Source organism: Hippocampus guttulatus, chromosome 2 (genome assembly GCF_054856545.1).
Source record: "Hippocampus guttulatus isolate MCC_2025c chromosome 2, RoL_Hgut_1.0, whole genome shotgun sequence".
Taxonomy (NCBI): domain Eukaryota; kingdom Metazoa; phylum Chordata; class Actinopteri; order Syngnathiformes; family Syngnathidae; genus Hippocampus; species Hippocampus guttulatus.
This window is the reverse complement of record NC_141262.1, coordinates 13,873,502-13,887,232: the sequence shown is the minus strand read 5'-3', so window position 1 is coordinate 13,887,232 and position 13,731 is coordinate 13,873,502. Positions and strand designations below refer to the sequence as shown.

Genomic DNA, 13,731 nt, shown 5'->3' with positions numbered 1-13,731 from the left:
CAACCGGTTCAGGGTGTCCCGCGCCTACTGCCCGAAGACGGCTGGGATAGGCTCCAGCACCCCCGCGACCCTAGTGAGGATTAAGCGGTTCGGAAAATGAATGAATGAATATACAAGGCAAAATACCATCCATCTATCATCCATCCATTTCCTGATCCGCTTCTCCTCACAAGGTTTGCGGGGCACGCTGGAGCCTATCAGAGCTGTCTTCGGGCAGTAGGCGGGGTACACTCTGAAGTACTTGCCAGCCAATCGCAGGGCACACATTGATGAATAACTGTCCGCGCTTACACTCACACCTAGGGACAATTTCAAGTGTTCCATTAACCTGCTATGCATGTTTTTGGAATGTGGGAGAAGTACCCGGAGAAAACCCACACAGGCACGGGGAGAACATGCAAACTCCACACAGGTAGGCCGGAGCCGGAATCAAACCCTGCACCTTAGCACTGTGAGGCCAACGTGCTAACCAGTTGACCACCACGCCGCCCTCTTACAAATTAGTTGAGAATTAGGTTTCTGTGTACTGCCTAGGAAGCTGTACTTCGAACCGGCAACCCTTTTGGTCACTGTGCGACCCGGCCTACCAACTGAGCCACAGCCACTCTGCCGAGGAAATACTCTCCACTGGGATAAAATGAAACAAGTGACATACAACTGCTCAATACGTCATATTGTTACACACACCCACACTCCCAGACTGAGCTATTTTAGAGAGCAGTGAGAGTGTGGTGACGAGCATTCAAGCAATCTCGGTTTCTTTTTTTAGTCGGCATATTTGTCAGCGTGTTCGGCCATTGTTGAAGGAGTCATGAGACTCCATCCAGCCTCCCCTGCTTCCATCTCATTCTCTTCCTGTCCTTTGCCCCTCTGCTGTATTTCATCCGCCTTTTTCTTCTTTTTCCCAAACTCACACTCTCACTCCCTAAAATTCCACCATCATTTGGTCAGTTCGCTTTGATTTTTTTTCTTTTTGTTCAAAGCAGCTCGAAGCGATTGTCTCCAGGCTCCCCCTACAGTTAAATACAAATGAGCTACTGACAATTAGAGTGGGGTAACTCGATTTTTCGTCATTTTGCAGGAGAGTGAGTTAAAAATTTTACAGCTGCAATAAAACCTCGGGCAATAAAATCTTGGTGATTTATATGGCAATGATTTCTTCTGGAGGCTTGTTTGGACGAAAATTGTGGTTTCCCTCATATTTGTGCACTATTAGAAATATGTGGATTTTGGATTTGGGTCATATTGCTTCCACTTTTATTCACGACTTACTTAAAGTACTGTTAATCGTCTTCAGCTTCTTGGGTTGGATCCTGGTCAGAATCATCAAGGTTGCCAAAGGACATTAGCCATTACATACACACAACCAGTGGACATAAGAATTTTGCAAATGTCCGTTTTTCTGTGATGAAAAAAAAACCACTCATCCACAAAAGACTTTAACTTTGACTTTAAATTTGAAGTGAATCAATTTGCCTGGAACAGAAAAATAAAATGAATGAGCGAGTCTCTCTCACTGTAGTGGATATGCAGTTACATTTTATTCTTGTACAGTTAGAAAGAAAAAAAACATTTTACTGGACATTAATCAATTTCATCAGCCAAAGTGAAGTGCTTAGAAGTCAAAAGTACATTGCTTATAATATATTAAATATTTAAAATATCAGTCACATACCGGTATTTGCATTTGTTTCTACTATTTTGGATTTTAGAATGATTTTAGAGTTTTGAGAGCTACACAATGATAGTTCACAAAATAACATTATTATTATTATTATTATTATTATTATTAATGTTATTATTATAATTATGCTGCTCAGGAACTCTATTTATTTTATTGGCTAAATGTACTTCATTACTTCCATGCTTACATGAAAACGGTCAATTTGAATGATACAAAGCAGAGAGAATAAATCTGATTCTGTCTACCTCTTTTAACAGGAAATATTTACTTTTCACAGTTAAATAACGTGATACTTCCATTTTATCTATATCTATATATAGATTAAAAAACGTTTTTTTTACACATATTAAGTTTATGTCACGACTGGTACCATTACTGTGAAGGGATTAAATGGAAACTGTGATGAGTTTTAGGCCATATTGCTCAGTCCTCAGTTTCCATTTGAAGCAAAAATATGTCAAACATTTCCACATGATCAAACATTTACTCTATATACAGAGAACATGTAAATTAGTGAAAAAAGAAAAAAAAAGAAAATATAGGTTGCATACAGAATCACCCTTTATTTCGCATGTATTTATGTGTATATTGCTTTGTTCAACCAGTTTCAAATCTTTTACACAGCCTCTTTAGTGTCCTTACATAATTAGTTTTTAATGTTTTGATGTCAATTTCTGTCACATTTGTAAATGGGCATGTACATACTGCTTATTGCCCTGAAGATAGATATGGAGAAAAAAAAAATAGTGGCCCGAACACAAATATTGACAGGCATATACAAAAATAAATAAATAAATACAATAAAAATGGGCTATTCTGCTACACGAGCACAATGAAACATAACTTAAAGTTTTTATTATGGGCATATTAGTACTAATTGTGCTGAATATCTTTGATGTTTAACGTCCCAGGTCCCCCCAGAGTGTCAGAGCGCGTGTCCCACCGGCAGAGCGTTCGCCTCGGCCGCACGGTCAAGCTGCCGTGCCCCGTGGAAGGCGACCCGCCACCGCTCATCATGTGGACCAAAGGCGGCCGCAACATTCACAGTGGCTGGACGCGATTCCGGGCGCTGCAGCACGCCCTGCGCATCAAAGAGGTGGAGGCGGACGACGGCGGCGCCTACGTCTGCAAGGCCACCAACGGATTCGGCAGCGTCAGCGTCAACTACACGCTCATCATCATCGGTGAGTGGAAGCGAACATGGAGATTGGAGAGGTTGAATTGGCATTTGAATTATCAGGGGGGGTGAGAGGGGGGGGGGTCCTTGGAAAAATGTGTCCCCCATAAAGGGGCGCCTGGAAGATTATGAACCCCCGTTGTAGACAACAATGACAAAACTTTGGGTTCAACTTGTGTGGTTGTGTTGGCGGGACATTTGTGTTGCATCATGTGGTGTTGTGGGCGCATCCCAGTGGTGATGTCACCATCGAGCAGACGTCGTGTCTCGCGCCTATAATCACAGTGTCTGAGACAACCAGCACACAAACAACCACTGTACGGCGGATACAGAAAGTATTCACACCCTTGTTCAAATGCCATGTTTTTGTCATTTCAACTCAGTTTACCTTGAAGCTTACCTTCCACTCGAATGTAATTGTGGCTGATGGTAAACGAGGGTCAGCACACGCCAGCCAGCAACCATTTAAGTGATCTGATTAATCCAAAAATCAAGCTCAGCTCTTCTCGTAGACAATGCCACTGTGATTGGTTAATTTTGAGTGTGACCAAATCCCCAGAAGAAGGTGTGAACACCTGTGCAAACATATGATCTTATTTGCTTATTTTTACATGCCCTCTCGATAGGATTTTTTTCTTTGTTAGTTCTCAACAGCGTTATACATATCACCGCTCACATTAAGGGTGGAATGATTTATCACCGTTTCATTTTTTTTTTACTTATCACAAAAACCTGCCATTCGACAAGGGGTGCACAGACTTTTTATATCCACGGGTTGTGTAATGCCAGTATTTCCAAACCTCTATTAAACCAGGGCACACCTTTTTAACCCTGGAGAACCCACGGGGTCAAATTTGACCCCTATAAATTCTGCTACTTAAATGCTGCCCTCTTCCCTCTCCCTACCCAATGTTTTCCTTTCTGAACTCTGACTGTAAATTTCCCCATTGCCGGACAAATAAAGGATATCTTAAATCCCAAAGGGTCATATTTGCCCCTAATCCCAAATTAGGATTAAAGCATTGAATATTTGAAAAAACATCTATTTTGGTGTTCAGTGAACATATAGCAGCCATTTAACGTATAATTGATCATTTTCCAAAGAAGGAAAAGGTTCTTGGGTTCTCCAGGGTTAAATGGATTAAAAACAAAAACATTCATGGTTCTATATATAGCTACACATAGATAAGTAACGTACTGTACATTACAATGTACATGCTAATTTACTGACCAATTCATTGAAATTGGATATGCAAGTTGGTTGGGAATCACTGATGTAAATGACGTGCCATAGCTGCAAATGGTGCGGCGCGTTCACACATGCGGTCCTGCCAGCTTTGTGTGAGTGCATGTTTGGAGGGGAAGGGTCAGGGAGTTTCGGAGGTGGGACAACAGATACCATGTTGGACAGCCGCGCGCACAGCTGCTGTCCGTCTTGGCTGCTCGTTGGTTGTTCTCCTATGTCCTTCCGGTGAAAACAAAAACTCATTTTTATCTCTTTTGTGGAAATGCTGTTTTATCACAGTCGGAGGGAATTGATACTGATCACATCTGTAGTTGGAGTGAATCATGGTTGGAGCGAATAAGATTGCGTCGTCATTGGAATTGTGATGTCTGGTCATTGGAGTGAATCGTATCGTCTTGGAGCGTTTCGCATTGTAATTGCGGCGACTGGTACGGGATTGTTATTGGAGTGAATCACATCACGTCGGCATTGAAGTGAGTCGTATCGTATCTGAATTGCGTCAGACTGTGACTGGAGTGAATCATATCTTAAAGTCATATGAGTGAAATCTGTCGTTTCGCTTTGTACCGCCGTGTGTGTCGGAGTGAATTGCATTGCAACGTCATTGGAGTGATTGTGGTAAATCATATAAGAATGAAAGTGAATCATTCGGCAGTTGTATTGCATCGCATCTTCATGGGGGTTGCATAATTAGATTTTATCATACTGTGTAATTGCAGTCCATCGTGTCAGAATCATATTGTAAAAAGGTGAAGCGTGATTGACAGCGGACCCATGTTGTGTGGATGCTGAAGAGACAATTCTGAACATCTGGGGTACCAGTTTTGCACATTCCAAAAATTCCCACTTTTCCCACAATTCCACATTTTCCCCTTGAAAGAAGCGTTCGAGTGAATGATACATTCAGGAACCGAGTTCCTCACCTTTTGCATTTTCAACTGCTCAGCTTATTCAGAACATTTTGTGAACTATTTTCACATTCCAATCATTCCCACATTCCCTGAATTCCACAATAAATACCCCCCCCCCCCCAAAAGGAGATGTTTTAACAGTACCTGTTTACCTCCTCCTCCCTCTATTCTCAACAGAGTCAAAATATTCCGACTTCAACATGTTCATCTTATTCAGAACATTTTTGAAAGTAGTTTTTACAAATCCCTTGATTTTCACAATCAAATCCACAAATTGAGATGTTTTACAACACCCATTCACTTCCTCCTGCACATCACAACTGATTTTAGCCATTGCAACTTCAAACTGTTCAGCTGATTTCGGACATCTCGGAAACCTTTCGTCACATTCCCAAAATGTTCTCATTTACTGAATAAAATGTCACAAAAAAAGATCTTACATATTTTCTAGAGATGTTATTCATGGTTTGATTGCCACCAGAATAGCGTCTATATAATCAAAGAGCTTCTGTCTTAACAGGACACAGAAAAGTCAATTCGACTATTGTGACAGGAGGTTTTACGGGTCTGGTACTTACTGGTACCAGGAAACTGAACCACATCACACTGGTCCTAAAAGCTCTACACTGCTTTCCTTTGAGTCAAAGAATAGATTTTCAAATCTTACTGTTGTCCTTCAAAGCTCCAAATGGTCTTGGACCCAAATCCACTCATGACCTTTTAGTTCCCGATGAGAGTTCCAGACCCCTCACCCCTCAAGTCGTTGGGTGCAGGCTTTCTGAGTGTTTGCAGAACCAGGACCAAACAAAGTGAAGAGGCATTGCATTTTGATTTTGCTCAAGCGTGGAGCAAACTCCCCAGGACGTTTTAGATGGGCTCAAAGTGGTGTTGCATTTAAATCCGGTCCTAAAAGCGTTATTGTTCACTGTTGCCTTTTTTGACAACTCAAAGTCGTTGTCTTTATCACAATCCTGCTTTAATTTTGTGATTTCAACTTGATAATGTGTCATTTTTTGGGGACACTTGACTGTTTATTCATCATCCTTTCATTTAATTCTCTTTTTTAATCACTGTTCTTTGCCTCTGTAAGGCACTGTTGCATATGAACGGCATGATACAAATAAACTTGCCTTGCGTAGTCGAACTGAGTGACGCAAACTAGTCCTGAGCAGATTTGCTGACAATGGTGAAGCGTGTCTGGATCAGCGATGGAAATCAGTACGGAGGGGGGGGAGAAAAAGGAAGGAAGCAGTTTGGCACGTGTGTGGCGTACGATGATTTAGCAGCTGGGCTGCAACACGCGACATGTGCTTTTAATCGTCGCGACATGAACGGTAAAACTCTTCATCCTGTCAGACCGACACTGTCCAGTAAGAGTCGCACCGCGTACTGCGCAACCAGGAAATATTCACAGCACTTCATTTTTCCCCCCTGCATTTTGTTTTTTTAACAGCCTTACTTTAAAATGAATGAAAAAAAAATTCCCTTCAAATCCTGGACGCAATACCCCAAAAGAAAAAAAAAACCCAATCTGCTCATTTGCATTGATCCCAGTTGTGGCAAACTGCCCCAAGACGTCCAAAAAGACTTGAGGTTGTCATTTCTGCTAAATGTTTTTCAGCAACGTTTTGAGCAAATGTTGAAAATACATGACATTTCTTTTTTTTAACTCCTGTACACATTTGAACAAAATGTTTTTCATGATGTCATGATGGAATGGTGTGTATAGAATTTTGAGGAAGATGTTTTTTTTTTTCAATTCAGCAATAACACTGTAATTTGAAATGTGAAAAAGAGAAACCCTGTACTGTCCGCCGTGTCCGGTGCCCCATAGAATTGTTGCTTTGGTCTACAAGTAGCCCTTTATGGTTTTTCCAGCTGACCTTGTTCCAAGTGAGCCTGCAGCTGTTCACTGCACAAAAACCAACATGTGGGATCAGGTTGCAGATGAAGATTAGAGCTCCATACCTCCAAAATCTACATTTTTCTCTTTCTGTCTTTTGTTCCACTGCCCCTTCAGACACTCATCTGCTGGTTGTTTATTCTTTCAGTTGATCTGTATCGTGTACCCTTCACAGGATACCTCCATCCCTGCCCCACTGTCCGCCTCCTCCTGGGCAATCGGCCCCCGTCAGGGACATGCCCCCCCTCCCGGGTCCCATATCCGGTACGACACTCGCTGCTGCCTCGCGAGGTTCACACCCAGTGCAGGCCCCGGAAGGGCCCTCGCCTGATTCTTGTTTAAGGAGGGTTGTGGGGCGGCTACTCCCACTCCCCTCACGTTCCGGCGGGGCGAGCCCAGGGCGCCTCACCTTCTGGTGAGACCCCACCTCCTTCCCCGCCGGCTGGTGGGCCTTTCGCCACGTCTGAGGCCCAAGAGCCCCGGCGTTCCCCCCTCGCGCCACTCGGAGGCATCCCACCACGCGAGGGCTGCCCCACTGTCCATGTTTGTAATGCTTCCTTACTCCCCATCTTCATTGAGGCAGCTTCCATTCCACGGTCCTACTGCCCACCGTCCCTCCAAACCAATACCTTCCAAAATTTTTTTTCACTTTCTCAATATTATATCCCTCCCTTAATACCTCTGTTGCTGGACCTCAAATCCCTCTGTCTTTCACCTCTCCATCATGTTGGGGTTTTTTTTTATGTGCAAATATGTATGAGTGTATCTGATTGCCTAATGTGGAGAAACCAGCCCCAATAACCTGACCTCACTTTGTCACACACTCACCTTCTAACAATCCGAGTGGCCCATCTGGACCACTCTTGACTTTGTGTGTGTGCGTGTGTGTGTTTGTGTGTGTGTGTATTTTCCATGTCTAGCAGGATTCTTGTGCTCAGGTTTCATACGGTGCTGCCTTGCTAATGGCAAAAAAATGCAGCCGGTGAATGCGTTTGTTTAACTGCTGGAGGCCTCACATATGCGAACACACACACACACACACACACACACACACACAAATACACTCTTTTTAATATTATGTCTGTGTGAGCAGTTTCTATATCTCAGTGTGAACATATTGATTGTTATTACCTCTGCTCAGCAGAGATGACTGCAAGAGGTCTTTTTATAGTGAATTAGACATGCTTAGTTGCAGTCGTTATACCGTATAGTTAAAGGACCACTTGGATGGGCTGAACATTGGCACTTATGTAATACTGTAGGTCTGTATGTAATAATGATGTCAGCACTAAAATTCACCCCCCCCCCTCCAGAAAAAAAAAATCTGGAGTGATTTAAGGACTTCTTTGTGATGACTAAAGCCAGAGATTGGAACAACCCCTTTTGGTGTATAGCTTGTTTTTTTCCATCTTTGCCTGTCTCTTCGCCATAGAAGAGAGGCCAACATTGCAATACTTCTGGTGTCCTGGTTCGGTTTGTCACGTTCTGTTATCGGTGTTTGAAATGGTGACCAATCATTACCAAAATTCAAATGTTCATTTCCCCATTCTCTTTTAAGTTAGCCATTGAAAGGCATTTTGTGATATTTTAAGAGATTGAGGTGGGCCTAAGTACGGATGTCTACATACATTTTAGGGCCAATGGATCCCCGCAGTTTTGACATCATTAGCAAGACACCACCAAGACATGGCAGGGGGGGGGGGGGGCATGGGGGCGTGGCCATAATGCTTGTTTCCAGGAGGGGGTTTTAAAGCCGTTAGATTTTTTTGAATTTCCCCCCCAAAGAATAATATAATTAAAAATTCAAGCTCATGTCATAGTTCTGATTTTTAAAAAACGACATAAATTGAGCTTGACAGTGAACTCTGCTTGTATTGAGGCACATTACTACTAGCACACGACCGGCATGGTTCTTGACTATTATTTTATTTGAATTTTTGAGTTGCTTACAGACTTGATTCTTCTGATTCCTGCCTGTTTTTTGTGCCACATTTGTGACTAGATTTTTTGGAAGTTATTTTTTGTGTAGTTTTTGACTTGACTTGGTTCTTGATTTGGTTTTCGACTGTCTTGAGTGGTGTTCGGCTTGCTATTTTACTCTGTTCTTGACTCTGTTTTTGACTTGTTCATGACTTGGGTCTTAACGTGGTTCCTTCCCGCTGGACCAGCAATGACTTGCTACTACTTAGTAATCCAGGACCAATTTATCCAACCTCAAGTGACGGGTGCCAATTTTGACAATAACTCCCAACAACACTGGCACCAGCTTAGTGTGAAATTGGTCCAGTATGAGCTAGTGTGGTTGCAGTCCTGTGTTGGAACGAGGCACGGGGCCCCCTATAGTGGGTCGGAGACAGTCCCCGCAGGCGGAAATCCTGGAGTCACAGTGACGACGGCGAGATGTAAACATGCTGGCTGCTATGAAACAAATTGTGCTGGCCGAATCACATTTCAAAAGATGTTTTTGCGTGTGGAATGGAGGCAAAGTTGTATGTCATCACTGTCATCACACACACACACACACACACACACCTACACACACACACACACACACACTGACACACATGGGGACGCTTTGACTCAACACGCTTCTACGGGTGGATGAGTGGGGTCAGGCCTCTATTTCACGCCTGTCTGTCCCACATCCTCTGGTTCTGCCTCATTTCACCTCCGCTAAAAGAGATGCCAGACATGGCAGGGAGAAAAGATGAAAAGAAGTCTAGAGAGAACTTTTTTTTTTTTTTTCAGAGCTTCCGTCCGGAGATGTCATCAGGTAAATAACACAAAACATGGACCGTTTGAGCTGGAACACATCTGGAACATCAAGATACTGTCACTTTCTAAACACTGGCTTGAACAACATTGCAATTACAGGAGAAAACATAAGAAGAAAACCTTTATTTGTCTCACAATGGAGAAATTCCCAATTTACAGCAGCAAAAATTATGAAAGGGAGAAGTAGACGCACAAAAAGTATATCAGTAAATATAAATGATAAAATATAAATATAAGCATATTCAGAATGAGATTGGAAATTTGGTAACGCCTGAAGGTTAAAATTTCTTTGTGCACTGAAGCCTTGCGAGACTGCAAGATTTGATATAGATGTGATACTAAGTAAATGCAGAGCCAGGATTGGCAATACCGATGCCAGTACTTAATAATAATTGATATGGATGCATCCTCACTAAATGTAGCTGTTGTGGCGTGTGATACTGCAAGTGCTGTTACTGATCCGATACCATGTACAGAGCTGATACTTTTGAATGCAGAAGGTCCATTGTGTTTGTGGGCAACATTATTTTTGTGCCAACACAAAGTATATGCATTGTTTGCCTTCAGGGTGTTCTTGGACCACTGCAGAGAAAGTCAAGAAGGAGCGGAATTGTGTCTTTGTCGGTCTAGAGCAGTGGTTCGTAACCTGGGTTCGATCGAACCCCAGGGGTTCGGTGAATCAATCTCAGGGGTTCAATGGAGCCTCTGCCATGGAGGTTCAGACACCACCCGACTCAAGATGCCAAATTAGTTCTGACACGCCAGCTTGGCCATCACTGGCTGCAGATGATCACATGACATTGCTTGTCCAATCAGTGCTGCGGGAAATTTAGTGCGCTCAGTCGTCACCGTGTGACTGTCGTGATAGTACGTTGTAAAATAAAACCAAACTTATACTTATGTCTTGAAATTTTATTTACTTTTTTCTTTTTCTAATAAATGCATTTTTTAAGTCTTGAATTTGTAATTTTCACTAATGAAGGGTTCGGTGAACATGCATATGAACTAGTTAGGTTCGGTACCTCTAACCAGGTTAAGAACCACTGGTCAAGGTAAAGCCTATGACAGACCCAGAGAGTAACTGGGATACTGGGCGAAGAAGTCTGAAGTGACAGAAAAGTGTTAGAATAATATCGGACATGTATGAGAGCTGTAGGGCTCTGTGGTAATTGTGCAGTGGGTGTGATTGAGGAGTTTAGGGTGGAGGTGGGACTGTATCGGGGTTGAACTCTGAGCCCCTTCCTGTTTGCAACGGGGAAGGATAAGCTATGATAACCTTTTTTCGTCCCACAGGGGGGAAATGTGCAATAGGATCCGATAGGCTGACAGACGAGGTTAAACTGTAATCCTCATGAACCATAATGCTCGCAGATGACATTGTGATCTGCAGGGAGCAGATGGAGGAACATTTGGAAAGGTGGAGGCATGCACTGGAAACAGGAGGAATGAAGCTTAGCTGAACTAAGACAAAATATACGCGCGAAACGAGAGGGGTGAAGGGCAAAGGGTGAGTTTACAAGGAGGAGAGACACTGAGGTTGGCGGAGCTCAAATACTTTGGATCAAGGGGGTAAAGAAATGGATCCAAGCAGGTCGGAATGGGTGGAGGAAAGTGTCAGCTGCGTTATGTGATTGAAGAGTTACACAGTCATGTATGGAAAGCGGTGTACAAATAAATGAAGTTACCCAGGATGAAGGGAAAAACACATGATGCATGTCTTAGAGGCAGCAGGCGACAGAAGGCAGAGCTAGATGACTGATTTCCGATATGGATACATTACTTTTTTGGTTTAGTGACAGTGCAGTGTGATTTGTTCTGAAATTCTGAATTATAAGTTGTTCATCACCCTCCATCGCCTCCCCCTCTTCTTATGAGAGCAACAAATGACAGACGATCCTTGAGCATCCTCTACCGCATACCTTCCAGTCCTTCACATGCTTCTTTATTGTCGTGCAAGTTCTCATGGCCTCCGCCTAAAACATCACAAAAAGAGTAGACCAGTGCAAATAAAACGATTCAAGGCTGTAAAAAAACAAGGATCTAAATAACTTACAACTAATAATTAGTATTTGTGAATGAGTTGTATGATCCTTTAACAGGGGCATGGTGGCCATTGGGAATTTTGAGAGATTCACAGTGACCGGTTCATTATAGGGTGATTACGGTTAACTTTTGGCGCATTATGGCCGTCATGTGTAATTTTGCTGTTCATTGTATTATGACAGTAGTTCTTAACCTTCTTAGAGGGACCGAACCCAACCAGTTACTATGCACATTCACCGAACCCTTCATGAGTGAAACATAAATATTATATATACAGGCCTGTATATATTTTTTACAAAGTCAAGATATTAAAAAAACGCATTTATTAAAAAAAGAAAAAAGTAAATAAAATTTCAAGAGATAAGTATACTTCGAAATGAACTAAATTTCCCACAGCACTGATTGGACAAGCACTGTCATGTGATCATCTGCAGCCAGTGATGGCCAAGCGGGCGTGTTATAACTAATTGAGTCGCGTGTGTCGTACCCTCCATGGCAGAGGCTCCGTTGAACCCCTGAGACCGATTAACCGAACCTCTAGGGTTCCATCAAACCCAGGTTAAGAACCACTGTATTATGATAATGCAGAAAATATAAAATTTGGCTCACAAACTGCGATACAAAACTGCTTATTTCAAGACTTGGTTCGGTCCAGGGTTTTTTTGTTTGTTTGTTTGTTTTTTTTAATTCAGCCCCAGAAGCCAGTTTCATTTAGCAACGTAAAATTGCGTTGGCATGTCTATCACAAGGAGTCCCACAAAAAAGTCTGAAGAAAAACAAGGGCATTTTGCCCGTTTGGATCCAAGTAGCCATTTTAGGTAGGGATATCCCGCTCATGTGATCAAGATGGGAGGTCGGGCCTCATCATGTCATTTTCAACTGATCGGAGTTGGGGATAAAAGATCAAGTTGTTTTTTGTTTTTTGTTTTTTTTAAGGCTACAAAGCAAACATTTCATACTAGGCCACATCGCAACACAGCGGGCAAACAACGCGCGTAAGCACAGCCAGTGGGGGAGGTTTCTGGTCGATGTCGTTGGAAGCTAATGTCAAGCTAGCGTCACACTAGCGAACCAATGATAATGTCTGCAGTATGGAAACATTTAAACGTGGAAAGTGGAGACTGGGCAACAGCAACTTGCAATGTGTGCAAATTGAGCGTTTTTAACTAATTTAAGATGGCCCCTAAAAAATTGATGTGCCCCAGAAATAAACATTTCAATGTTTTAAATAATTGCGTGAAACCACTGCTGCTGGAGCCATTCCAAAGTTATGTTGAGAGGGTTTTATAAAATTTAAATTGATAACAATAAGACAATTTGGATGGACTTTTTTTTTCTCCTTAATACATTGCCTAAGTATCGGATCAGGACTTTGTATTGGCAGATCCTCAAAAATCAGCTGACTCTAACTCGGGTACAAAAAAAGTGATTGTGACATGGCTAATTTTAGGGTTATTTGGCACTTTTTAGGGGTGCTTCAAGGACCACTCTTCACCATCTTCATCCGAGTTTACTACCTCTGTAGAAAGCCACTAAGATAGATTGAAGATGTTAATTGAGTTTGGGTTTTTGCCAGTGTGTGTGGTCGCAGCATGGCAGCAAAGATTAATGATCACATTTGTACTCTGTGCAGCACAACAGTTGCTTTCACGCCTACACTTTGTTTTTATGCTCAAATGTTGTTGGGTTAGAAATGTTCTGCAGATGTTTTGTGGTACTTCTTTTTTCTTTCTTTTACAAGAAAACAAAATAAGAGGCGAACAACTAAGGGGAAACCACAAAAAATAGTGCAAAAGAAAGGAAAGAAAAAGATGTGGAATGAGGCTGTCTGATCAGAGCATGTACTTGTGAATAGACAGCTTAGTGGCTATTATGCAGCCTGGAGGATTAGATGTGCTCAACCATTGTTAGCGCCACACACGCACATCCACATCCACCCACACACACACACACACAAACATGAGGTCATACAATTTGAGTAAAATGAGCCCA

General features: G+C 42.4%; 1 protein-coding gene across 1 annotated transcript in view; it reads left to right on the top strand.

Moving 5' to 3' along the window:
• fgfrl1a (fibroblast growth factor receptor like 1a) overlaps positions 1–13,731 on the top strand; it is a 48,599-nt gene that overhangs the window by 15,943 nt on the left and 18,925 nt on the right. The window contains exon 3 of the mRNA XM_086137686.1: positions 2,596–2,868. Within this exon, the coding sequence (XP_085993812.1) occupies positions 2,596–2,868 (273 nt within the window). The remainder of the gene's footprint in view (positions 1–2,595; positions 2,869–13,731) is intronic.